The sequence below is a fragment of the Pavona decussata genome, unplaced genomic scaffold (assembly GCF_977016875.1).
Source record: "Pavona decussata unplaced genomic scaffold, jaPavDecu1.1 SCAFFOLD_192, whole genome shotgun sequence".
NCBI classification, from domain to species: domain Eukaryota; kingdom Metazoa; phylum Cnidaria; class Anthozoa; order Scleractinia; family Agariciidae; genus Pavona; species Pavona decussata.
The window spans coordinates 1,415,636-1,442,860 of NW_028145601.1; the positions used below are offsets into that span (position 1 = coordinate 1,415,636).

A 27,225-nucleotide genomic window follows, 5' to 3' on the forward strand; every position below is an offset into this window, starting at 1 on the left:
AAAACTATTTATAGACTTTATTTGCACCAAGATCTCTAAATCAGTTGTTTTATTGCACAAACTCAGATCCCATTTACCATCTTATAAAATCACTACTACCATATTACACGCTAATGCCAAACATATTGCAGCTATTGTGACACAGTATGGTTTTCTCCTAACTGATCTCTAGAGGATATATGACCTTCAAAGGAGGGCAGATTGGAAAACCCTTAAAGGGAAAGTATCACGCAAATTTGATGTCATATCAAAACTCAAAAATGTTTGTCTGTCAGGTAGAAACAAAGGAATAATTGTCAAGTTTGTTATAAATAATCCCCCCACTGCAATAAAACTGTCGATTAGTGCCTCTGGCAAGAGACAGAGTAGGTCGGTATGGATTGAAACTTGAAAAATGTTCTCGCATTTTTGTTTCCAAAATGCGCTAGAACAGGTGACGAACAGATTCCTTTGAAGAATTGAGTTGATTTCTTTCCTCTCGTCATTCTAGAATTATTTGGCAGCTGAACAGGAAGGCCTTATTTCACCATTTTAAATAAAAGATACCAACCATGATACTTCCCCTTTAAGGCTGCTTTTAAGGCTCATCAGTAAACTAAGCGCGCTTTCCATTTGACACAACTCACGGGCCACCTGTTCCTCCACTAAAGGCAGCATTTTCAGAACTGGCTCCGGTGCCTGTAGTCCTTCGATCTCCTTAAAAACGGCGCGAACCATTTTAATTTCAGACTGACTGGTCTGTTCAAACAAATAGAAAGCGGCCTTAGATTGTTACAAGGTTCGTTTGAGCGCATTTCGCGACACACAGCCAGTAAGTAAGTAAGTAAGTAAGTCAGTCAGTCAGTCAGTCAGTCAGTCAGTCAGTCAGTCAGTCAGTCAGTAAGTAAGTAAGTAAGTAAGCCCTTTATTTTAAGAGGGTAACACTAAATAGTGTAGAAACACTAACAAACCTAAAAGAAAATGCAAAGTTAAAAACTACGATATTCTACAAATAATATCATTTAAAACGTACATGTAAAAATCAAAAAAATCTAATTGTTCTTTATTGTTAACAGACCCTCTGACTTTTAGCAAAACACTAATAAACTTCAACAAAATTTGTGACTTTTTTTACACCCAACGTCTACTTTAGGAGAGGCTGTGCGTGTATTGAGACGACACTTTCTCGCCATTTCTTCAAGAACGTCCATTTAAAGGGCTATGTCAGCTGGGGTACATGCGCAGTGGAGTCCGGTTGAGACAAACATGCATACATCTCGTGGCGGCAGTTTGCTTTTCCGCCATTGCAAAAGTTTTAAAAAATATCGTTTGTAAATAAAAAAAAAATTCAGCTAACTTTTCCGAAGATGAACGCGATTCAGACAAATGACAGCTTCCTGAACCCTCCGACAGTATTTAGAAAAGTTGGGCCAACGATTTCAAAGTGTTTCTCTTCAACGCGCGCATGCGCCTGGGGTGACATAGTCCCTTTAATGCAGATACTTATGGCTTCATTGAAATGAATTTTTGAAGCGCGTTTAAAACTGAAGATAGTGACATGTATCAGCTAATTGTTGACGTCGCTACTTGAAAAATAAATTTTCCTTTCCTATCCAAATGCGAAAATAAAGATTCAAAAAATAAAATAAAATGAAAAAGTTAAAAAAAAATTGTGTTAAAACAAGCTATGCACATATCGGGCCAATCAGAAGCGCTAAAGGAATTTCTAGCGCCTACAGATTTGAGCCATTCAGAACATTCAGTTAACAGTTGTAACGGCTCTCTGAACCAGGACAGTAAAATAAACAATCACATAGACGGTAATACCGACGCCGGAAAGGATAGCAACAATATTCAACCACTTGGCGATGCTTGAGTTCCTTCTGGCTTCTTCATAATCTCCTCGGTCATATGCGCTATCCACCTGTCAATAGAACAAAGTAAGAACCTTTTATGAACAAGGAACCTTGTTTTTGATCTGCCAAAATATTTTTCAACAAGTTACAATGACGTAAAGGTCAAGTTACATTAAGGTGGCTCTATATCATTTCTTCAGTTTTCGCTGGTAGTGATACAAATGTTTCTTTATGCTCTGGTTCTTTCAGACCTGTGAAAATATCTGGTTTCAAACATAGTTTGGAGTACCTAAGTCCTTGTCGGCTTCGCTAAAAACACCGTTACAACTGGTAAACCCCGTTTCCATGGCAACTAGCAGATGATACATCTCTTGTGAGCATTGTCGGTATTGTAATTATCGTAAGTAGTGTTAAGTATTGTAAATATTGTATCCAGTTTCATAAAAAGCTATTAAAAATTGTGCTATTAAAAAAAAAAAAAAGGTACTGTCAGGTTAGTGTACTAAAACCATTTATTTCACGTCTTTACTTGTGTCTTGGCAAAATCCATAAAAAAAACGGATTATGGCTGCTTATCTCTTTGGGAAAATGGCTTCATATATCTTTCTCTTCTTGGTCTAGATTCAGATTGGAACGGACTTCAAAACCAACAATGTTTTATGAGAATTAGCCTTAACACAAACAGCCTCTCTGTAGCCGGCATATGAACACTACCTAGGTCATGGATTGGTCACCTTTTACAGAGGAGCCTCATTTAACGAAGTGTCAAGAAACAAGGGAAATTAGTTCTTTATTTAACAATTAGATTCCATTTTGCCGTACGTCTGTACTCTAATAACGCACAGATGACGTCAAAACGTGGTGAGAACAAAGACGTACGCTACGAGCCGCAGGCGAGTAACGTGACTAATGTTCTTACTACGTTTTGACGTCCTCTGTGCTTATCAGAGTACAGACCCACGTCAAAATGGAATCTATTTGTTTTATACAATAACCAAGACTTTTGACCACATTTTGTGAGCGAGCATCACATTCACTTGACTGAGTCGAGTCAAAAACTTTCAAGCAAACTTTAAGATCATTTATACATACAAGCAGTTATAATCCTCAAAATTAGAGTATAATCCGAGAGAATTTCACTGACAATGTTTTCAAAACTAACCTTTATTCCAGTAGGAATTTCTTGCCCCCAAAATATTACAGCATGTCAGTCGCTTCACTGTGATTTGTGATCGATTACTCGCCATTTAATACCGGATTTTTATCGGCGACAAATTTGAGCAACTATTTCCTTCCTTTTCACGTCACAGCAAAGTACAGTTTTTTTTTAACCTGTTTGAGGTCACTCTCAACCGTCTTTGTCCAATTTTTCGTCGGACAGCTTTCCTTTCTTCCGAAAATTTGCCTGTATTTGTCCGCTACTCGCAGAAACTTTGTTGAACAGTCACTCTGGCTGGACTCTAGACTCTGATCACGTGCGCCGGTCACACCACTCGATGACGTCAATCGTGCGTCTATACTTTTATTACAAACTCCGCCCCACCAATCACAACGCGAGTTTTACACTGTTCATTGCATAAATCGAGGTTCTCTCCTATACATTTTAAAAAGTCGGGCTGAAGAATATCCGGCTTTCGTTATACCGAGGACTTCGTTATGTAGAGGCAGGAGGTTCATTAAATCGTGGCTCCGTCGTCTCATGCACGTGACCAATCGAATACAATTTACATAAAAAAAAATTATTTTAATCTTACCATACAGGAGAACATGATAGCAATCAATCCGAATAGCCAACCGCAGCACAGGAACGTGAATATAGACAAACCAAGCCAAGACGATGGACGAGGAGGCGTCTGAACAACGATAGCTTGAGTGGTGGGCTGCTGAGACAGGAACAAGGTATAGATTAACTTTACTTTCCCTGATTTCAATCAAGATCAAATTTTACGGCAGATTTCATGATCGTTGCAGTACAAGAGGCCATTTTCGAGTTGCCGTGAACGTCATTATGAAAGGGAGGCTCAGTGCAAAGCTTTTCATATGAAAATGAGTTTTTTTGCATATCGTTGAAAAGTGATTTTCACAATAAAAACTTTGTACATTGCCTCGCTTTCAGAATGAGGCATGTTCAAGTTATACATCAGAATCGAACAGGTGCTCTGTTCGACCCAAGTTAGACATTCATCTCAAAGTGTATTACTACTCACTGGGCATGTTTACATAGTTATTAGGCGAATTTATTGTCATTTTTGCCAGTTTTCCTAGCAAAAATCTTCATACAAAAATCCATTGCGCCAAAGCTTAATCACAAAAAAAGGACGTGCGATCAGGGTGAAATTCCTCACCATCACCAGCATCTTTTTGTTAGTTGGTTGAAAAGCGTGTTTTTTTTATCCAGGTCGAATATCAGGTATATATCACATGGGTGAGACACACTATACAAGCTAGGGAACTTACTTGCATAAGTACAGTGGAGGTTTGCTGAATATGTTGAACAGTTTGAGGTGGATACCCAGGCTGTGCTGCAAAAGGATGAGGGCCTGGGTAGGCGGGTTGCTGTGCTGGGTAACCTTCCTTTTGTGGGTAACCAGGCATTTCTACCTGAGCTGGGTAACCAGGTTGAGGCTGGAAGACTGCAGTTTGTGCAGATGGCGCAGCTGTCTGTTCTGTGTAAACCGGAGGCGGGGATGCGTCTTAAAAAAATTAAATTATGTGATTTTTTAAACATACAGACATTTCTACGATTCATAAGCGCTTTAAGCCAACAACTAGGTCTCCATTTTGTATATGGCTAGAAGCTGTATAAAACTGCTTGTTTAAAGAAATGACTACCTGTGACTATGACGAGACCAGCAATAATGACGTATAAAGCGGAACATCCACCGCTGTTTCCCAGTACAGGTAAAGAAATAATAGCCAAACGTCGTAGAAAAAAATCCCGGTGCAGTATTTTGTCATGAGATTATCAAAAAACATGTAAGATATAAAACGTGTCTATTCTGTACAAGTTTTCCCGGCATCATTTTCTTGAGGCATCTTAGTCTTTCTAAACCAGCGCGTTTTCGAAGTTCCTTGTGAGCTGGTGGGTGAATTCTGCATCGGTTCCCCGTTCCTCAACTAAAGGAGCATTTTAATTTGGGCTGGGGGATTTATAGTACGTTCTGAGCTGTTTTTTTTTCTTTCGTTTCTCTTCTTTCTTTCTTTCTTTCTTTCTTTCTTTCTTTCTTTCTTTCTTTCTTTCTTTCTTTCTCTGTTTTGGCGTGAGGTCCCAAAATGGGAAGATGATGAACGTAAGATTTGATTCAATAGCTTTGAACAACCGCCCTGTTTGGATTTCTCAATTTAATCAGAACCTCGTAAGACCACCCAGATTGACTAAAAAGTAGTCAAAGCCAATAAAATAACACTAAAATAACACAAAAGTGTCAAATTTAGATAACGACAGTAAAAATTTCATCAAGAATCAAAATTTTGAAAAACATGTCTGTCAGTGCTGAATGTGATGGAGATTTAGTCACGCAAAGAACAAGATGTCACACAAATTGTCGACACGTAAATTTAAAGGGGAACTGTTATGGCATTTTTGACCTCTTTTGTTAAAAATGGTGCAATAGGACCTTCACTTAGCTGGAAAATAAATTTACAACAACGAGAGGAAAGATATAAGTTAAACTGATCTTAAAAAGAACAACTCGCGATCTGCTCTAGCGCAATTTGTAAACAAAAATGTGAGAACTTGAGAAACGTTAGCCTTACATTATTCAAGTTTCAATCAATTCCGAGCTACTCTGTCTCTGACCAAAGGCACTATAAATCGACACTTTTATTGCACTGGGGTTATAATTTATAAAAAACTAGACAATTTTTTTTCGTTTTTGTTGACAGACAAACAGTTTTGAATTTTGAAATTCAAATTCGCGTGACACTTCCCTAAATTTGAGGAAATCCACTTTTGCTTTGACAAAAAATAGAAATATTTGGAGTTAGCGCGAGTACTTTCTGCTACACCCCCAAGCTTAATAGGGTTAACATAAATTATGTTGGATCAGAGAATTTTAAAACTCTGAGTTAAAGATCTGTAGTGTTATTAAAGTGCTAAACTGAACCCATAAAATTCCTACTGCACTAAGCTAAGAACACAAATGACGGATCAGAGAATTAACACCTAACACAGTGGTACACTACAGAGTTAAGTCTCTGATCCATCATTTGTGTTTTTAGTACTAGCGGCACACCATTAATTTTTTTTCTACCCTTAACATACATTAGGTACACACCAATTTTAAGTATACAATGGAACAACGATAATTTTGTTAAATTTAAAAAGAGAGCGATCTCTGGCTAAAATGATTAAAAACTACGAGCTTTCGACTGCCCGAACTGCAGTCTTCGACGGGTAAAATGAGTGATAAGAAAGCCATGAGAAAAAATTTTAAACAAAAAACGTGAATTGCCAAATAATAAAAATGGAAACTGATAGTTATGAATGCTTGTTAAAAAGAGTGTTGTTTTGTCCAGGTAACGGGCAAGAATTGTTATCTGCGTTAGGCGTCACTTTGGTATGCCACGCTTCTAATGTTTTTCTGGTTCTGAAGGTGCCTTTGTCAATAATTGACGCATTTTCAAAATCAATAACATGGTTGTTGGACCAGGCGTGATTAGCAATTCTAGAACCTTTGGCCGCAGTTTTGGTGTTTCTCAAATGTTCTTTTTTTCGGGTATTGAAAGCTCTGCCGGTTTCCCCAATATAACACCACGAACAATTTGTACAGGGAATTCTATACACGACGTTGGTCTGCGATTCCATGGAAGATCGAAATTTCGGAGCTGGGAGCTGTTGTTGTAGTGTGGTAAATGGTTTGTTTACAACTGTGACATCGTGTTTTTTGAGGATACGTGTCAAATGATAATTTTATTATCGAAAGATCATCATGACCCATGAAGAAATGCTACACAGTCTAGAACATCATACCTGGCTGAACGTTCGCGGTGTGAGCCATTCTTTGGGTCTAAATTACCTGAAATGTAAAAAGCATTGAGATATCAACACATTTTGGAGAAATATTAATACGACATGTCGCACTGTACTCTATATGACATGACAGGGCATGTGTATTGTTTTCTAGTTTGTATGTGATATCATTGATTCCTTGAGGGCCTGTCCAGATTAAATTGAGAATACACTAAATGGGCATAGGTTTCATAATGATAATAATAATGAGATGATGATGATGATGATGATGATGATGATGATGATGATAGGTAGTTTGCTAAGTAGGTTAGTAGCAAGGTTGGAAGGTAAGTAGGTGAATAGGTAGGAACACTACAATCATTCAACATGTTCAAGAGAACTAGTAAAATTATTACAGAGATAAAAGGAGATAAAAATTTGACTTCCAAACCACGCCTTATCAACTTACCACTCTTCAGTTGTGATAGGTTTAAAACATAACTTCTGTCTTGTTTTTAGAATGAAAACTTTAAAAACTACAAATTAAAAGCCGTGAACGAAGATCCCGCTTGCTTGTACGTTGGATCTCACAGGAGATCTAACCAGCCAAACTTGAAAAATAGACGATGAGAAGTCCAAAGACTACTGCAAAGCTGACACAACGTAATATATTTCAAAACAATATTTGGCCAGCCGAAAGAGTTTTGAAATATATTACGTTGTGTCAGCCTTGCAGTAGTCTTTGGACTTCTCATCGTCTTTGTTTTTAGATACGCGGAGGAGCTCTTTAGCAAATGAATTGAGTCTGTGGAAGGATCACATGGGTTTACAACCGTCTCTCCTATACCGTGATCGATGAGAAATTTAAATTTACACCAGTATTGGCTTTGGATTGAAGACTGTAATGATCTGAACAGTTCAGCAAAATCAATATTGCCATGACGACATAGTTTGTACGACGATGAACAGGAAACCTCGAAAACAGTAAATTGTAAATTTTTCGCGATCGAGAACGATGGTATATGTTCAATAAAATGGAGAAGAATAAACAAATCTGTATATTTGATTTCAAATAAATCGCTAAAACGTTTCAACAGCCGTGTTTGAGTGACTGGAATGCCATACATTACTTGCATGCATAAGGTCTGTGTGTATAAGAAGATTCTCTTGTCGGTAAACACTCTCATCCGCCATCAGCATCGAAGGTTATCATTTTACGGAACGATTGTCAGTGAGGGGATGCAAACTGCTGCTATATATAGTATGATCAGGAGCAACTAACGACAACATTTAAGCGAAATACGTCAAATGTCACACTATTTGTTCCTAGGTCATCGTTTTGGGTTCTTTTAAAGACATATTAATTTCTGTAAGCTAATACTTGTTGATCAAAATTCGGATGATTTAGCTTCAAATTTAATTAAGCTGCAGACAGAATTTGCTAGCTGTCAGTGCTGGTTTAGCGAAAGTGCTAGCTCACATATTTTCTCGAAAACGAAAGGAATTGGTCTTCCGGTGTTTTTAAATTCCGAGCTGACATTTCGATTTCTAACTACTGTACACCTTTTGCTGTTCATTTACGCAAAATATACATTCATTTACGTCAACAGTTGAAACTATACGGCAAAGATACGTTCATTAGCACTTCCATGAACTTCATGAACGCGAATTAACTTTCAATAACGCTACTTGCATATGTATTAATATTCAATAGCATCCAAGGGGTACACAGGAATTTCTGAGGCGATCTGTATATCCACCGAAATAAACCATTGGACGCGCGCGCCAGAGTATACCACCTTTCTTGAGCTCGGTAAACGGCTGTGTTCAAGTAACATTACCTAGACGTGACTTTAAATCTTACCGTTGTAATAACAGAATCCGTTGAGTCCAAGGACCAGTGTCTTATTAGTCAAGTAAATGTATCAGCGCTGTTACTGCTAAGTGAGAAGAGAATGATTGAACAAACAATGATCAACCGTCGTGATCACCAGGAAGTAAGAAGTGATTTTACATGACGTCAGAGGATGACTGGGCTAATGTTTAACTACTGACAGGGATGAACCAGCCAATCGTAACCAAGCGTGGAACCAAAACACACAAACTTATATTTTCGCGCATCGTTGAAGGTTTCGAAAAACGAGATTTTAAAATCGACAGCAAGGAAACGTTAAGGTTGTACTCGTTGGCTTGCTATAACACAAAGGCAGGGTGGTGCACGTGTTGCTAGCAGCTGACTGCTTGAAAACTGCATGGAACTTGGAAGTGGCGTCTTTGGAATAAAGCCCTGTCCTTTTTCGCAGCTATTACACGTAATGCTTGACTCAAACAACGAAAATTCCCTCGGTCAATTTTGAAAGTCATCCTGGAGCCGGTTTGAACGGTTCAAACTGAGGTTTATATTTCAACTGCGAGGCGGAGTTGATAGAGGTATGCGTGACATTGCAGCAGTCACCATAAAATAAACACATGTAATCCCTACAAATATTCGTGATATTTTTAAGAAATTCATCTCATAACTTAAGGCGGTCGGACTTTTCCATACTCAGATACAATACAGTAACTAATGGAAAACATTCATTGCGTTATTTAGACCCCGAATTATGTGACAAACTATCAACGGCACACAGATGATCTAAATCTCGATAAATCGCTGACCGTTTTCAAAAACACTATACGTAAGCGTAATATCACTGTACTCGGTTAGACAATGGCAGCATGGGCTGTGCCCTTTGTACTTCATAAACCTATATTTCGAATTATTTGCTTACTTATAGAATTTATTATTTTTCTATGTATACAATGCCTTGGTTCATGGTTCATGGTTCATTTTATTTCACACTATTTACACAACATTAACATAAAAAGTAAAGTATTACAACAGATAATTACAAGATAAAAATAAATACAGTACAAATTATAAAATGTGTGTGGTGGTCAAAGTAGCAAAGGCTTTCTAGTTGACCACCACCTACTTTAAAGTAAACAAGGAAATGACACTGAGCTTTATTGAATGATTCAGTTTGCAGGACTTTGTTTTTTTTTTTGCTCAGTGCTTGTGCAGGAATTTTTTTTTCGGTTGATACCCTCTGCACGAATTTTTTTTGTTTGTTTTCCAGAAAAAAAAAAACTTTAAATAGAGGATTTTTAAAAAAAGTTGTACTTTGTGGGCTTGGAATGATTACCTTAAACCCCTGAGACAATATCTAAAAATTACAGCATAATGGTCAAAACTAAACAAAAACAACGAAATTAGTGTCTAAGTAGTATCTAGTGCTGGTAGTAAAATCAGCCTCATACTTAAATAAAAGACTGGTTATCATTTTAAAATAAGTTAAATCAAATTTCATGTAGTGTCTATTTATTGATTGTTTACTTTTTAACAGATTTTAATAACAATTGATTCAAAAATTTTCAAAACTGTTGGCGCCAAGAAATCTTATGAAATATTTCATAACAAACACTTCAATTAGTATATAATCTCAATTTACTTAAAATTTAAAAGTCAAATTCATGGTGGGATTGTTAATGTTTTTGCTTAATATTACATGGATACTCTTTCACTACAGACACAGTCCCCTTTCATTTTATACACGATAGAGTATCATTAGCACAGTGGAATGTTGATTCTTACTTTATATCACAATGATTAAAATGCAAATCATATTTTTTTGTATATGATCAGACTTATATGTATGATCTTGCTTCTTTTAAATATATTTGTGTAGAATGTTTCTTTTATGTGTTGGTGCTACTAGTACTATGTCGAATATTGACCGACTTTATCCTTCAGTAAACAGCAAGTCATTTACAAGATACAAGGTACTTTCGATCACCAGATCACAAAGCAGTTTGTGTGGTTTTAATTTGCCTACAGGGCACTTTGTGGTATTGACAATGAGCCACAGAGCATTTTGTGGTGAATAAAGTGAACACTTGCCCTTCAATCTAGATGCTCCTACAAGCGTTTAACAGGACTTCTTGAAAATGACTCAGTTTTTGAAATTTTGTAACCATAAAGCACTCTGTGGCCCAACGAATAAAACTACAAAGCGCTTTATGGATAAGCAGATATGCTGGAAGCGTCTTACTGACAAAATCGTTTTTCTTCAAAACTAATTGACCTATTGCTCGTGATTATTGGGTTTACTACCAGTTACAAACACAAAACAAAATACTGAGTTGTAGTAAGGGTAAATTCCAGCCACGACACAAAATGTGGGGTTGGTTTGTTGTTCATACAAAACAAACTTCCACAACAAAATTTAGATTTTCAAAACATTAAAAAGGTCATTTTGGGGCATTCTGGAAGAAATTTTCTGTCAGTAAAACAGGTATTTCTATAATAATTCCTTAATCTCCTTCTGCAAGAATTATTTTTTCTTCCGTCTCGGCTTGCAAGAATTTTTTTTCGGGCATTTTGGCTTGCACGAATTTTTTTTTTGTATTTTCCCCACCCCCCCCCCCCCATCACTTTTCTAATGGTCCGTCCCTAACCCCTTACCGATTCACAGTTAAATTAAATTTTAGATTTGGCTACCCTTTTCATTTCACGAGAAAAAAAAGTTTCCCCGTGTACCCCATTCAACCCGCCGGATTACCCCATGCCCTTGTTCAGCCGGGCGGGGAATTACATACAGTTCATGCACATGCTCGACGGATTCTTTGGACATTTGGAAGAAAAATGTATCCGGAACTGTTTTATTAGTATGAATAGTTCAAGAATTAGTAGGATTAACTAAATAATTATTCCACTTGCTATTACTACTTTTATTTTGTGAACTAGTGTAAAATACTTTAAATCTGTAACTACGTAAAGTTTTTGCACGTCTGTATTTTTGTAAGTTCTTGTTCCTTTTCTCAAGTGTTCCTGTATTCGTCTTGTTTCGCCTCGATTAGTTTTGTAACTTTTTGCGGGACAAGCCATTCATTTTTTTGTTACAGAGTGACTCGGATTTCGAATTTCTTAGCTTAAAACAAAATGCTTTAGAATAAAAAGGAAACAAACCTTTAAAATACTGTTAAAATATACAAAATATATACGTAATTTAGGGAGCAGCATTTTGAATTCAGGGTAATCTTTAATGAGGAAGCCAACATCACGAACTGCATGGTTTTACAGAAGGGTCCTCTAAAATATTACAAGAACAAATTAACCTAACCTTAAATAAATCATAGAAACAAGACACAAGAAATGAAACAATACACAAACAAGAGTTAAAAGTAGAACAATAAAAGGATCATTAAATGGCTTTTGACGGTCCACGCTTTAAATTGAGCGTAGAATGAATTTTGAATAATTTATATACCTTGAAATGAACAACTGTTAGTCACGCAAAACACACTGCTGTAGCACATCGTGGAAAAAGTTAAATAGCTTAAGAGGTTTCATTTAAGAATACCAATAAAATGATAGTGATTATTATTGTATTTCTTGTAACGTTACGCTATTCTAGGAGCGCAAACGAGTGAGAGATAGACGACCAACAGTCATAACTCAACAACAACTCCATGCTTTATTAAAACAAAGCAAGCACATGGCCAAGAGGTCACGTGACTAGCATGACGTCACACCTTTCCTTTTTTCAAAAAAAAAAGAAAGTTGTACACTAAACGCAGTACTCGCAAATGAGGTTGTTATAACGGACTGAAACAACTAATGTCAGTGTCTCTGAACTCTGTAATAAAGAATTTACTGAAGTAACAAATAACGGTCTCTTAACGACAACTTAAACTTTGTGTAATAATAAAAAACAACTTGGTTAAGGGTAGTGTTCTAAAGTCCTTATCTGACTGAAACAAAGTCCTGTAAGTACTGTGGTGCCCTTGAGACTCGTCCACTCCTTGTCACAACTGTGGTTGGCTTTGTTGTGGGAGGTGGCTCCTGGCTTGGGGACACTGTCACCGGCTCTGCTTCCTTGGGTTCATCAACAGGGGTGTTTTGGACTGGTTGACCTGTGGCTTTGGGTGTGGTTGGTTCAGCTGTTGTGGGTGATGTGCCCGTCTGGTTGTGTTGGGGTTGCACGACAGGTCTGGTTTCAGCCGACTGACCAAATGGTTCCTTGGACTGGCGAAGATGTCGACGATTTCTTCTGTAGAGTTTGCCATCTTCAGTCCGGACTTCGTACGACCGAATGTCAACTTGTTCTTCAACACGCGCTTTGAACCACTTTCGTTCTCTGTCACCTTGTTTAGGGGCGACTCGTACAATCTCTCCTGACTGTAAGGGTGGGAGTTCTTTGTTGGTCCGGTTGTAGTACTTGGTTTGTTTGGACTTCTGCTTGATCAGTTTCTCCTTCACATCTTCTTGGACCTTTGGCAAAGAACTGCTGGTGGGAAGCAGTGTTCTTGTTCTGCGACCGAACATCCTTTGGGCGGGAGAACTTGACATTCCTTCAGTAGGAGTATTTCTCCAATCCAACAGGGACAAGTAAACATCTGTGCCGGCTTGCTTGGCTTTCTTCATAATGTTTTTCGCAGTCTTGAAGGTGTTTTCGACTTTGCCATTGCTCTGGAGATAGCCAGGCGAACTTGTGATGACTTCGAACTCGTAGCTGGCTGCAAAGTCTTTGAATTCCTGAAAGTTGAATGGCATGTTGTCACTGATTAGCTGATTTGGAATTCCATGGACTGAAAACTGCTTGCGGAGTTTCTTGGCTATGTTTGCTGCAGTCTTGCTCTCTAGTCTGTCCACTTCAAAGTAACTTGAGTAGTAGTCAACCACACAGAGATAGTCGGTATCATCTAGTGTAAAAACATCTACTCCAATCTTCTGCCAAGGGCGATCAGCAATTTCATGACAGATGAGAGGCTCTTTTGGTTGGCTTGACTGATAACAAGAGCAGATATCGCACTTTGAAATGTAATCAGTTAGTTCTGAGTTCATTGCTGGCCAATACACAGTTTCTCTAGCCCTGCAAAGGCAACCCTGAATTCCAGTGTGAGCTCCATGCAACTTCTCTTTAATTCTTGCGCGTAGACCCAAGGGAATGACACAACGCTGTCCTTTGAAGATTAGGCCATCTTGTGCTGATAACTCATCTCTAACTAGGAAGTACGGGTGGAAAGACACAGGGACTTCCTTCTTCGTTTCTGGCCATCCACTGATAGTGGTCTTCTTCAGCTGTTGGAGAGTGTCATCTTGAGCTGTTTCTGCTTGAATTTCTGTTAGCTGAGGCTCTGAGATAGAGAGAAAATCAGCTGCATGAATGGACTCCGTTTCCTCCTGTACTTTCGACTGAGTGATGTTTTTTAGAGAAGCTCTTGATAAGTTATCTGCCAAGTACATCTCAGAACCAGGTTTGTACCTCAAGTCAACATCATACTGCTGGAGTCGAAGCAGCAGTCGCCGCATGCAGACGCTTTGGTGCTGAAACAATGGGTTTCTTGTAAATTAATACCAGGGGTTTGTGGTCGGTGCACAAAATCACTCGTCTTCCAAACGTGTAATGATGATTGTGTTCTAGCCCGAAGACTTGAGCCAGAAGCTCTTCCTCGATCTGAGAATATCTCTGCTCCGCTGGGGTGAGTGCTCGACTTGCATATGTAACCGGCTGACCCTCTTGCATTAGAACAAATCCAAGGCCATTTTGAGATGCATCACCTTGTCCTTCAGTTCGAGCTTGTGGACTGAAATACTTAAGGACTGGGGCTTGTGTAACAGCAGTTTTTAGAGACTGGAAGGCATCCTCTTGTTCCTGTGTCCACTGCCACTCAACGTCCTTGTGTGTTAGTTTGCGGAGAGGCTCACATAACGCTGACAGGTTCCTGAGAAACTTGGAAAGGTACTTAACCATGCCAATGAGACGCTGTACACCCTGGACATCAGCGGGGGCTTCCATTTTCACAATGACCTCAATCTTCTTGGGGTCAGGTTTGACTCCTTCATTGCTTAACAGATGTCCAATGAACGGTACTTGGCTGCATTTGAAGTCGAACTTGGCTTTGTTTAATTTGATGTTCCTGTCTCTGCATCTTTGTAGTAGGCGTACAAGGTTTGCATCATGATCCTTGTCTGCTTCTTCCTTGGTGTCACCTTGACCTGTAATCAGCAAATCATCTGCTTTTCTGTAGACTCCAGGTAATCCTTGCAGGTTTTGATCTAGCTTTTGCTGAAAGTATTCAGGTGCTGGGCTAATTCCATACGGCATCCTTAACCACCGATGTCTGCCCCATGGTGTCTGAAATGTAGTTAGGCGGCTCGACTGATCATCTAATTCGATCTGGAGGGAGCCATATTTCAGATCTGCTTTGGAAAAGACTCGTGCTTTCCAAAGTTCAGGAAGAATGTCGTCAATGACAGGCAAAGGATAGTGGCTTCGACTGAGTGCCTCATTCAGGGGTCTGGGGTCGATGCAAACTCTGACTTTCCCATTCGCTTTTGCTGTGACCACTGCACTGGACACCCACTTAGTTGGCTCTTCAACTTTCTCTAAGACACCAACACTGACAAGACGGTCAATTTCTTCTTTAAACTTTCCTTTCAACGCGACAGGTACTCTGCGGGGAGGCATTATAACTGGTGGGACAGATTCATTTACTTCTAAGTTTTTCCTTTCTGTCCATTTTTCCAAGTCCCTTGAAGATGTCTCCAAAGTCGGTTAACACTTGCTCCTTAGTAAGAGAACTACTCGGTGAGGCGGTGAAGACTTCATTGTTGCTCAAGAGCTGGATATTGTGATGTTGGACTACAATGAAACCCATCTGCTGTGCAGCACGAGCTCCTAGTAATGGTGTATAACTGCCATCCACTACAACAAACTCAACATGGTATTTCTTTCTAGTCTTAGGATTGCGCATGCTGATTCTTGCTGTTCCAAATGCTGAAATTCGTTCCTTGTTGTAGGCTGTCAACAACTTGTTTGTCTTCTGAACCTCTGCTCCTTCTGGAAGGTATTTCTTTGGGAGTACATTGCATGATGCACCAGAGTCAATCTGCATTTTTACGGTCTTTCTTTGTATTTCCATAGCTGCATAAATCTTACTTGGGAAATCACTGACATCAACCATTTCAGAAGTATTCACATTATCGTCTCCTGTGGAGAGGTCTACAGCCAAAAGTTCTTTCTCTGACGAAGTGACGGCTTCAAGAGCATTTACTTTCTTCCAATTGCTTTTCTTGGAGCTAGGTTTCGTAGCCTTTGGCTTCTTCTCCTTAGAGACACTCTTCTATTCATGAAGATGACACTTGCTCGCTACGTGATTCTCTTTCTTGAACTTCTTGCAGATTTGACCAAAAGCAGAACACTTTTCTCTATTTCTTTCGTGAGACTTGCCACAGAATTTACAGTCGTCGACCATACTGGTGTGTAACTTTGGACGAGATGATTTGAGCGCGTTGACTTCACTTGATTCCTTGCCCTGACTTGACATATCTTGGACTTGCAATTTAGTCGCTTCGGCTGCTCGGCAGCTATCAAGGCATTTTTCCAGAGTTAATTTCGGTTCCTGGATAAGCTTTTTCCTCTGACCATTGTCCCTGATACCACAGACTAGACGGTCTCGGATTAAATCATCTTTTAACAAACCAAATTCGCAGGTTTCGGCAAGTGTGCGAAGCGCTGTTGTGTATGCATCAATCGACTCATCTGCTTGTTGTGAACGATTATTGAACTTGTATCTTTCATAAATCACATTCGTTCGTCCTATGCAGTAGTTCTGCCACAACTCGAGCACTTTATCCATGTTTTCCCTCTCAGCGTCCGACGAGAACGGCAAACCAGTGTGTATTTCCAGCGCATCTGGACCGATACACGTGATAAACGTGGCAACACGAAGCGTTGAAGGTTGTTTGTCCAAGCCAGTGACAATTTCATACGCTTTCCAAACCTGTATCCACTTTTTCCAATTGGTAGCCAGGTTTCCTTTAGGGTCGAATTTCTGGGGAAGTGATACATTGGCAATAAACCTTGATTGCGGCGGGCTAATAACGGGAGGAGCATCTGCTTCGTCCAGCATGTCCGTGGATTCAAAATGGCGGCGCGTTGAAGCACAATCTTCACTCAATTGAGACTTTGAAAGCTTGAATTCACTCTACAGCGGCTTTCTGCAACACGACGACTACCACGTCTGACACCATGTAACGTTACGCTATTCTAGGAGCGCAAACGAGTGAGAGATAGACGACCAACAGTCATAACTCAACAACAACTCCATGCTTTATTAAAACAAAGCAAGCACATGGCCAAGAGGTCACGTGACTAGCATGACGTCACATTTCTAAAAGAGTCCGGATCAGAAATGTGTCTATCGGTCTCACGGCTTTACGTTTATTTTCCAATCGATTGAAATCCGTGAATATTAGGGATATCGCGGAGCTCTTTACGGCACGCAGCGTAAAGTGCCCACAAATTTTATTCCATACATAAGAAGATTGGTGTTACTGCTTTTGAGTTAAAATAGACTTGACCCTAAGTCAGGTCCCACTTTTGTGAAAATAGGCTTTAACTACATGTATGTGACGTTTAGTGCATCAGTGAAGTTTAGGAGGGGTTATATTGAAAAAAATTTCACAGAAAACAAAAGTTAAACCTTTAAATTTGTTATTGACAAATGGAACTCAATGTGTAAAATAATCAAGCTGTTTGAACAAGGAATGCATTTTGACAGCACCGGCATTGTATAGATAAATTGTAGAGTCCCCGAAGGTAAAGTAGGTAGTTTGAGGTTACCTTGTACACGGTCTCGCCAACAACGGAAAAAATTGCATTGAGCTCACTAAATGTGATATTTGTTTATGGGATATAATATTTGATGTTCATAGAAAAAAACAGCAAAATCGGTGAAAAGTCGAAATTTGCCTTATCTGTTCTAACGAGGACAGCCTATTCAAAACTTTTCTACCATGTTTGTGATTTGTTAACTGTTTGGTCATCTACTCAGTCTAGCGGCCATCGTGGTTTGAGCTTGTTATCTCAAATAATCGCATGGATTTAATGCTATCCCCTTTTATGTATCACAAAGATGCAAGGTGAGAGAAAAAATTCTGATGTGTGATCTGAAGTCGTTAACACCAATATGAAAGATTACGCTTCTACGAGCAACAGTCGTCAATATATGCTCGCAATATGTGAACAATAAAGGTTTACGCATACTAAAATTAATGAAGAATAAATCAGTTACAAAGTATATAAAACATATTAAAGACTAATTCCTCATTCAAAGCCACAGCGACTGTACATATCTAAAGGATAACAATAAGCTTCATTACTTATAAACAAACTATCCTGAAGGAAAGAAATATCGTTTGGAGAAAAGATGAAGGAACTGCCTTCAAATCAAAGCGCATAAAATCTAGTCGTATACCTTGACTACTATCTGACATAAAAAAACCATTTATAAACTTCATTTGCACCAAGATCCCTAAATCAGTTGGTAACTATATTACACGCTAGATCTAATACCATCCATATTGCAGCTATTGTAACATATATGGTTTTCTGCTTAACTGATATTCAGAGGATATATGACCTTCAAAGGAAAGGGCAGATTGAAAAACCCTAAAGCCTGCTTTTAAGGCTCATAAGTAAACTTAGCGCGCTTTCCGTTTGTCACAACTGACTGGCCAGACTAATTATTCTAGTAAAGGCAGCATTTTCAGCACTAGCTCCTGTGCTTGTATTCCTTTGAGCTCCTTCAAAAGGGCGCGAACCAGACTGATTTTCCAAGCTGGTACGTTCTGACTAGTAGAAAGCGGCCTTACATTGTTACAAGGTTCCTTTGAGCGCATTTTACGACACACAGCCAGTCCTACAACTACTTGACATGTCCCGTCGAACCTGCATTTCATTTCTGTGAGGCCAATACTAAACAATTCACAAGACTAGTCAGGCCGAAACTTAAGGTAAGTAAGTAAGTAAGTAAGTAAGCCGAAGCAAGCAAGCAAGCAAGCAAGCAAGCAAGTAAGTAAGTAAGTAAGTTCTTTCAATAATTGAGTTGATTTCGTTCCTCTCGGACCCTTGCGGGTTAACCCGTTACAACTTCCCGTAGCGGGATGTGATATGAAAAAACAAACATGGCGGCATAGAAATGCGTCTTCTTGTGTTCTTAGCCCTCGGTAGTTTAAGTTATTTGGAAAATTTAATGCTCCTCTAAAATTTTTTTAGTTTTGTGGCGGATTTCAAACCGGGTATTATGTTAATGCTGGATGCTTGTTGGGGAGCCCCGTGAACGTAATAAATTTGTCATAGAAGGTACAAAGCCAATATGTTTATTGCTTCTTTTATAACCTTAGAAGATAATTCAGCGTTAAAAACTGTCCTTGAATCGTTCGACAACAGCACATTTTCGCATTTTAACTTTGTTTTTTACAGAAAATGAAGATAGTATTTCATGTTCCGTACCTAGGAATATAAGTGTAGCTTGAAATAAGCATCTTCCTGAGAAAACGGTCGATTTCAGATACCAAAAAAATACAAAAATTACACCTTTTCTCAGTGTTATTAAATTAAATGTTGACAATTAAATTCTCCTTACAATTACTAAGAAATATTACACACATTTAAAGGAGAATTTAGCATTTATCATCTAGTACAATTCTTTTCAGCAAATTACGTCCTAGAATTGTTCTTTGGTTGTTCTCCTTTTTGTCTTTCACACCAGAGAAAAAGTACTGTCAAAAGCTATCTTCTGGTCGGTCAGTGTAAAATGCAGACTGCAGACCGCAGACTGGGGGTAAAACGCAGACTCGCGATAAAATGCAGACTGAACACTGCAAACCAGGGGTAGAATCTTCCCGTGGTGCTTTGTTGCATGAGTCCAGAAAGAAAATGGCGGCTGCGAAGCGGAGAGTTGCGGCCAAAAGTTCCAATCGATCTCTCGACGAAATCCTCGTTGAAGCCGATGAATTTGTTAACGAAATGAAAAAGGCTAGGAAAAAACAAAAAAAAAGTCGCGTTACTTAATTTTTCGTGATCCTATAACGGGCAAACGGGAAAGTAAATATACCGTACAAACCTCGATTCCAACGTCAACAAATTGAACAATCAGAAAATGTCGATCTGCCATCTACCAACGAAGGTAACTTTAATTTTGTGATAAATATGTTAACTTATATTAAGCTTATTTAGTCGTGAACCAACATATACTTCCGTAATGAAAATGCGCCTTTCCGTGATCGCGTGTTGGAGATTTTCCCTTTTGGTTGTGATTGTGCATTTTTACAAAGGATTAACCGACCTAACTGTAAGTTTACATCTTATTCTACAACCAGCTCTTTAGTAGGAGGTAGGGGCTGATCTGTCTATCTCTGTTAACACCCTGTTTTGGATTACGTTTCACCAACACTTTTTGTTGAATTGTTGGGCAAAGTATTGTTTTTGTTCAAACATTTTGTTGTCCACAACAAATTATGTTAGAACGCTTTGTTCGCCAGCTTTCTAATATTGTGACCTAGCTCTGTTGTTTGAGTGATGTGTGCTCAACAAATGTTTCTATAGTTACTAATGAATAAATACGGATATATAGGTAAAGTCGCACTCTAGCCACAGTTGCATCACCAATCTTCCTGGATGGGATGCTAGTCCATTGCTGGGTTATCCCCAGCAGTTTGTTAGGTTTTTACTTAACAGTCACTGGTAACCAATTATACAACTAGGTGTAGGAATATATGAAAATTATATATGTGAAAAATTTTGATCCTCACAGTTTTGTCAAAATCCAAATCCAGATTGTGAATCCAAAACTGGATTTTCCGTTCCTTTGGGCAAATCGTAGAAAGGATTCTGAAGAAAGATTCGATAAATTAACCCAAATCTGTTTTTTTTTTGGGGGGGAGGGGGGATTTGAAATCCGTGCAAGCATTCCATTCGGAAAGGATTCGAAAAAAGTACTGTTGGTCAGCGGGGTTTAATATCAGTATAGTACCAGATCGGCGCAATGTAGTTTTGACACAATCAATGTTTCTGCTAGCTGCTTTCTGAGGTCATATTTGGGGAGATATTTCAGTTTTCTTAGTATTGATAGAGTGGCGTAGCATCCTGATACCATGTGCTTGATGTGATCATCCCACTAAAGGTGTTCATTGATGTGAACTCCACGCAGTTTGCAAGATTTAATACGTTCTAGTTTATAACTGGACTGACTGCGATGTTAGGATCATACTCGTCAAGGTGATGTACTCTAGACATTTGCAGGGAGGTTTGTCAATAATTACTCAAAGGTTTGCAAACTTTGTGAAGTAATACCAAGTTCTTGCTGTAAAAGTAAAATTTATTGAATATCACTAGAAATATATTAGTTGCATGTTTCGTGTTGTTGTGTTAATAGAAATTTTTTTTAGATTTGTCGTTCCTTTCAAAACCGCAAATCCAAAAAATCTTGTGATTGCAAATGCATTCTTGGATTTGACCAAAGGAACGCACCCTTATTAGTGTAGGAGGATCACAAATTTCACCCACATTTCATCTGCAGTTCTTATACATGTATGATTTTGGTAATTCACATGTTTCATTATAAAAGTATGTTAAACTCCATTGCAGATAACATAGATTTGGATGAAGATGATGAAGTGAGGCTAGGGTAGAACAAATATCCCCTAATCTTGTGGGTAAGTATTTTGTATTTCTTTTAGGGTCACAATGCATGTGTATTATAATAATTCAATGATATGAGTCAATATGAGGCATGAGTTAGGGAATGACATGCAATAACAGTGTTAACTAGTAAAGTATATCATATATTTATTTAACTGACATAATTTTTGGTTTATTTATAGTTGAAATAATTGCTATATCTAGTGAAAAGCAAATTTCTGAGTGCACACGCAAGATTTAAGCACATAGATTTCTAAGCTACTTAACCAAATAAAATAACCCATTAAGCTAACCAGGCCAAGCTTAGGCCAACTAAGCTTTTACTTGTTACAAATTTGTCAGAAAGTTTACTTGCTTTGGGCAATAGCACATTTAGACAGTTGTTTTTCTCTTTAATTCACTTTTTGTGAATCCCTTAAAAGTAACAAACGTCATAATTATTTTATAATAATTTTCTTTCACAGATGATAATCTTGAGGCAACTTCAGCCAAATGTGATGAGTTTTTGCACTCATTTGATCTTCCTCCATCTTCAAGAAATTGGGAGACGTACCACTGAGGATGTCCAATTTAACGTCCAGCTGGGACAATTCAAGGAAACTGCTCTTTGAGGCTGCCCTGAGTTGTGAGGCACTGCCATCTCCAGATTGTTGCCAAATGTGCTTGAAAGGGACAATGCAATAATTATTGCGATGCATGGAGTGTACAATTGGATTTATGTGTCCATCGTGTGATGAAAAGGTGCACCAGTTTTTGCCTTTCCAGAACAGAGATGGGTATTTGAATGGGTATTTTCAAGCCATACCTCCAACTATCACACTTGATGACAATGGAACTATGCAAACTACCTGTAAGTTCACCATTAAATGGATTGGAGTGAATGAGTCAGACATATTATTCAACACCTATAATAATAATTATTATAATGGCGTCAAAGTTCCTTTACCCTGTTATAGAATCGTTATTTATAAACACCATGTTGTTACCTGGGGCACCCTTGAAGTCTGTTCTTATATGAGGGCAGTGCTTATGAATTCACATTTTCCTGCTTGTATGTAGCACTAATTGCTGGGGTGATTTTTCAAGGAGATATACTGTGATCCAGTGTGCAACCTCATCCCATTGACATTACTTCCCCTCTGAATATGGTAACCAATTTTCCATTGCTTGACAAGAGTTTTACTATGAACCAGGTTCCACTGTACATGATGATCATAATGTTTGCCATTATTTTGCTATGTTTTCCTTTAATATAATTCTGTTGTGTATTGGATGTCATCAATGATACAACTGCTAACAAATTTTACCACCATTTGCATTGCTACACAATGATTTTGTCGATCAAACATTAAGCTGGCTTCAAATTTTGCTCACGCCATACTATAAATGGATGTGTTGTTGTGGCCATCAGCAAAATTCAAAGCCAGCTTAATGTTTGATTTGCAGAAATTTTGTAAACATTTCACAGGCGTTTTGGGTCGAATGACTGCTTAGCAAATGCAAACAGTGTTAGACAGCTTAGTTATAAAATTGTCAACATGCTTACATTTGCTCTTTGTTTTTATCTACCCTCAAGCCAAGCTATATCCAGTTGTCAAACTGTCAGAATTCTGTTCCAAGTGGAACATTACATCAAATTCCTGTAAATACCAAAGAGACTCTGATTATTGTAGATGAAAAAGGTACCAACTCTGTACTTTTAGTTATATTTCTTCCTGCAGTTTGAACATATGTATATCTAATCTTGCACCTTTTGGTAATCTTTGTCTCATGCATGATGTGTTGTTGTGTTTCTCTGTACCTCTAGATCGGTTTGATTTAAACAAATCTGTAATCCACTTCAAGAGTTGCAACGATGTGGCTCCATCCTGGACACTAACTGATGTTGTCCAAGCAGGGTATTGGCCTGGAAGTTCTACTAGTACTGATACAAGCTATGTGTTTGATCAGGGACTTTTTCAGCTTTGGGAATCGCTCCAGAAGAGAATGCCATGGACGTCTGAAACCAACCTAGTTCCCAGCGTCTCTCTTCTTCGCGTCATTTATCAGAGCACTCGAGGATGTGCCTAGGATGAAAGGACGGGTACTGTTTATAGCTCATTCCAATTCTTTATCCAATGTAGCAGGTGTTTGGGACCAATAATTTATAAACACACTAATGCATATGAGAGCTTATACACTTTCAATTCAGACTGTGTATTGTAATCTGAACACCTCTATTTTTAACATACATTTCACTTTTACTCAAAGATCTAAAAGTTATTTGAACTCTTCTCCCTGTAATCTAATAAGGACACCAATGACTTTGCTCTGTCCTTTGTTTTGATGTGTTGTCAAGTTATTGCGTGCTATTTCTTATTTGCTAATGTCAGTTATTTCCTACTGACCAAGAGATAAATACCTGTGCTGTTGATTTGACAGTGTATAAAACTTAGCTGATGTGATGAGGCAGCTGTTTTTGTGTTTGCATTGTTTACAGGATAGTGATAATAGATGTGGAGATTCCCACTGGCGGGCGGCCAACAACAGAGGCAGAAAGTCAGCCAAATTGGATGAGACTGGACTGGAGATAGCAGGTGAAACTGAAATGAAACAATGATCAGTCTTTTACCTTAATTTAAATCTGGCTGATCTATAACTGTATTGACAAAAAAGTCCTTTATTTTCAGGTTGTAGGCATGGCTTGGCCCAGTGGGCAGTGAATATGTTTCAAAGGGAATTGTATGGTTATGCAAACTATATCCATTTCCAAAAAATGATACCAGCTGGTGTCATGTATATTTTGGGAGGATATAGTTTGCAAATACTGGAAGTGGGCGAGAAAGGCTGGTGGTCTTGATGGAAGTGACATGAAACCTGCCTTGTCCGTTATGCATGCCAAGGCTCACAATTGGACATGCCAGCTAGGTTAACTTATGTTCATCAAGTACAAGGGAATGCCTCACCCTACACACCACCTAATGCAAATACTCATAATTATCATTCAAAACAAATGTTTGAATGGTAATTATCCTACCTGGACCACCCTTGTTCTGCAAAATCATTTTAATATTGCAAGTCTGTGTATCAGTATTTACATTATCAATCTACTTAGACAGATTTTATCATTCAGGTTATATGGTGTGGTCAATGGCAAGATGGAAGTGCATGTTCCACTGGTGAAGAAGTAGAACAGATCAACTCTCACATGTCACGATGTGGAAACACCACCAAGCACATGCTTCCCGAGAGTGAGTGGAAACTAAAGAAGTTATATACTAGTCATGAAAGGAAGATACACGGTGTAGAACATCATTGTAAACAAATGTGATGTAAATCTCCCAGATCGAGAAGAGCTCATTACTGAGCATGCCCTGTCATGGAACAGGAGGAAAATTCTTGGCATGGTGCAGAGTCTTGCAAAACGATACACTCATGTGAGTATGCTTTTTGACACACCCCCAACACTAAATACACATACATAATTATATTATTTGATATTTAGATCGTGAGCTGAAGATTTTACACTGCAAAAGTTGACAAGGGAACATGAAGGCACAGCCCAAATCAACTATTGCACATAGAAATTGAGAGTCAATGATGTAATTGCTAAAACAATTCATGAATAATTTTCCATTCCATTGTTATATTAAAGGTTAATAAAGTTAAAGGTTATTCAATTCAGGTTAATATACGAAAATACAATGTGTTGTTAGCTTCAGAATGACCTCATATTTTCTTCTTATCTTTGGTGTGCTAGGCTGTTAAGATGCAAAGTGAATCAGACAAAGAATTCACTGAAGTTCTTGTTGCATATAATGTACCATCAGTTCAATTTAAGGCAGACGAGTGGAAGAACATTGTTGTTTGACATGCACAAGGTAAAATTGATATTGTGGGTTGTTGTCATGCATTTCGAGTTTCATTTAATTATTTCATGCTTTTTTAATTATTTTATGAGATCTATCATAGGTGTAATAACTGACAATTATTCGATGTGCAAATTATGAGCAAGGAAGATTTCCCAGTTTGTTTACCGCACCTTTCAAAACATGCTGAATCCGAAATTCAAATCACAACCTACGGTTACATTGTTCATTGCCATCAATCAAGCAAATGGGATCAAAACCCACCTATCAGTTAGTTTCTAAAGCTTCCTGTGCAATGATTTATGGAAGCAAAACCACAACCATTTGCGGAAGGCACAGTAAGCATGCAAAAGATAGGTAAGGCCATGTTGTGCTGCATTAACTATGGATCATGGTGTATTGCATTACCAATGGCTAGTGTACTGACACATCAAAATTACTGTTTGTTAGAAATAGAAGCCTTGCATAGCGCTACCAGCAGCATTCGGCTTCAAGATGAAATTGAAATGTTGGCGTCATCTATTGAACAGACCACTCATTCAATGAGCAAATTGGAGGGTAAGTGCATGACTTTTTTCTAATAAGGGCTGGGGGTTAGGAATAAAAAAATATGTAACATATTATGTTAGCTACTGACATATTTTTCCTTGAGAATTTCTCCCTTAGTTTTTTTTTAAGTCATCAAAACAACCATCCAAACTGCGATCAAAAATATCTGCTGACAAGGCAAAGCTAACATCTTGGGTGCAGCAGTACAATGAAGAGGCAGCAGGAAACCAAGATGCTGACCCTAACCCATGAACAGTTGCAGATGTCATGAATGGAAACTTCCCCTGGGGAAATAGTGCAGGTGAACTATTTATTTATCGTTGGTAGGCTAACTATACTGATTGCTGTCCACGGCTGCTAATTGCTCAGTTTGCTGATTTACTTCTTCAGACTGGGTGATCTTGCTGCACCGCGCTGATGAGGCCCAAATAGGCAGAAACAGCTTGTTATTTGAGTAACCTTGATGCAGAAGTTGCCCAAGCAAACCTTTAACATTTTCTGTATGGCCAACTTGTAGTGTTACCCTTGTGAAATTTAAAGTTTGTTTGTGTCTAAAGTGTTGGAACCACTTATCATGAGTTGTATCGGTGTCACAGTCATCGGTACTCATATTACAGGGTAACAACTTACCTGACCAATTACCATGGTTGAACAGGCCCTTGTCAATTAGGCTTATTGCTTGTTATAGCCCTCATAACAATACAACCGTTTTCACTTAAATAGGGTGCTAAACTTCGCTCTTTCTCTTTTTGTTCAATTATTAATGTTCCTATAGATACACCAGTACGTATCAAGAGATTAGTCCTTGAAAAGTTTGAAATGACCAAGCGATGAGAGGAAGAAGTTTCCCTGGTCAAAATGGAGATGGCCCACTTCATAAAATTCTACATGGAGGTTGCTATGCCTCAGCTTCAGAGGATTGCAGATGAGTTGAAGGACAGCCTCGCCAGTTAGTTTGATTCAAATGAATTCAATGTTTTACATTCATGTTGAGTAGCATTGTCTTTGAATGAAATATATATTTCCAACTGCTTTTCTTCTTTTTTTCTCCCAGTTTTTCAAGATCCTCCCCGTGAATTTGACGTTGAGATGCCGCTCGAGCCTGGTGAAGAGTCTGTGCAGTCAGAAACTGTATGTTAAGAATTGCAAAACCTTTTAGCACTTGTCTCTAGCTGGAAATCATTTTGGCTAATGGAGATTTTTTTTACTCTTTAACTTTTAGGTGGAGATAGCCAGGTAAACAACTGAGTCTGAGAACAAAAGAGTAATTGAAAGAAAGTTGGCGTGTGTCAAAAAGGGGATCGCGTTCTGTAAAATTTGTATCACTACCAGCGAAAACTGAAGAAATGATATAGAGCCACCTTAATGTAACTTGACCTTTACGCCATTGTAACTTGTTGAAAAATATTTTGGCAGATCAAAAACAAGGTTCCTTGTTCATAAAAGGTTCTTACTTTGTTCTATGGACAGGTGGATAGCGCATATAACCGAGGAGATTATGAAGAAGCCAG

The 27,225-nt window shown here is 38.4% G+C and overlaps 3 protein-coding genes across 11 annotated transcripts; 1 reads left to right on the top strand and 2 right to left on the bottom strand.

Moving 5' to 3' along the window:
• Positions 1-32: 32 nt before the first annotated feature.
• On the bottom strand, positions 33-8,796 carry LOC146462095 (uncharacterized). Of its 2 annotated transcripts, none has more exons than XM_085086079.1 (5): positions 8,651-8,796; positions 6,808-6,853; positions 4,293-4,528; positions 3,590-3,715; positions 33-1,903 (listed from the first exon to the last, which is right to left on the bottom strand). In XM_085086079.1, the coding sequence occupies exons 2-5, from the start codon at positions 6,833-6,835 to the stop codon at positions 1,739-1,741; spliced, it is 555 nt and encodes a 184-aa protein (XP_084942205.1). In that variant the 5' UTR covers positions 6,836-6,853; positions 8,651-8,796; the 3' UTR covers positions 33-1,738. The 2 variants fall into 2 exon arrangements, with proteins under 2 accessions (XP_084942205.1, XP_084942203.1); XM_085086077.1 differs by having other exon boundaries at positions 3,590-3,718; positions 8,651-8,795.
• A 7,158-nt stretch (positions 8,797-15,954) lies between these two features.
• LOC146462096 (uncharacterized) lies at positions 15,955-16,743 on the bottom strand. The gene has a single exon (XM_085086203.1). The coding sequence runs from the start codon at positions 16,741-16,743 to the stop codon at positions 15,955-15,957; it is 789 nt and encodes a 262-aa protein (XP_084942329.1).
• A 2,925-nt stretch (positions 16,744-19,668) lies between these two features.
• Positions 19,669-27,032, top strand: LOC146462097 (uncharacterized). 8 transcript variants are annotated; one of them, XR_014857261.1, is made up of 12 exons: positions 19,669-19,803; positions 21,264-21,331; positions 21,782-22,167; positions 22,894-22,999; positions 23,125-23,400; positions 23,797-23,893; positions 24,430-24,733; positions 25,057-25,177; positions 25,616-26,015; positions 26,490-26,663; positions 26,769-26,845; positions 26,937-27,032. XR_014857261.1 is itself a non-coding variant. In XM_085086172.1 (10 exons), exons 8-10 carry the CDS (start codon positions 26,573-26,575, stop codon positions 26,952-26,954), a joined length of 186 nt encoding a protein of 61 aa, XP_084942298.1. In that variant the 5' UTR covers positions 22,027-22,167; positions 22,894-22,999; positions 23,125-23,400; positions 23,797-23,893; positions 24,430-24,733; positions 25,057-25,177; positions 25,616-26,015; positions 26,490-26,572; the 3' UTR covers positions 26,955-27,032. The 8 variants fall into 7 exon arrangements, 1 of the variants encoding a protein (XP_084942298.1); XR_014857260.1 differs by lacking the exon at positions 22,894-22,999; XR_014857258.1 differs by lacking the exons at positions 19,669-19,803; positions 21,264-21,331 and having other exon boundaries at positions 22,027-22,167; positions 24,430-24,547; positions 24,642-24,733.
• Positions 27,033-27,225: the final 193 nt, after the last annotated feature.

Excerpts from the sequence above, each read along its gene's own strand:
- LOC146462095 (XM_085086077.1), bottom strand. The coding sequence starts at position 6,835 with ATGGCTCACACCGCGAACGTTCAGCCAG. Across the intron at positions 4,529-6,807 it reads CACCGCGAACGTTCAGCCAG|ACGCATCCCCGCCTCCGGTT; the intron begins GTATGATGTTCT and ends AATTTTTTTAAG. Across the intron at positions 3,719-4,292 it reads CCTCCACTGTACTTATGCAA|CAGCCCACCACTCAAGCTAT; the intron begins GTAAGTTCCCTA and ends TTCCTGTCTCAG.
- LOC146462096 (XM_085086203.1), bottom strand. The coding sequence starts at position 16,743 with ATGCTGGACGAAGCAGATGCTCCTCCCGTTATTAGCCCGCCGCAATCA.
- LOC146462097 (XM_085086172.1), top strand. The coding sequence starts at position 26,573 with ATGGAGATGGCCCACTTCATAAAATTCTACATGGAGGTTGCTATGCCT. Across the intron at positions 26,664-26,768 it reads GTTGAAGGACAGCCTCGCCA|TTTTTCAAGATCCTCCCCGT; the intron begins GTTAGTTTGATT and ends TTTTTCTCCCAG.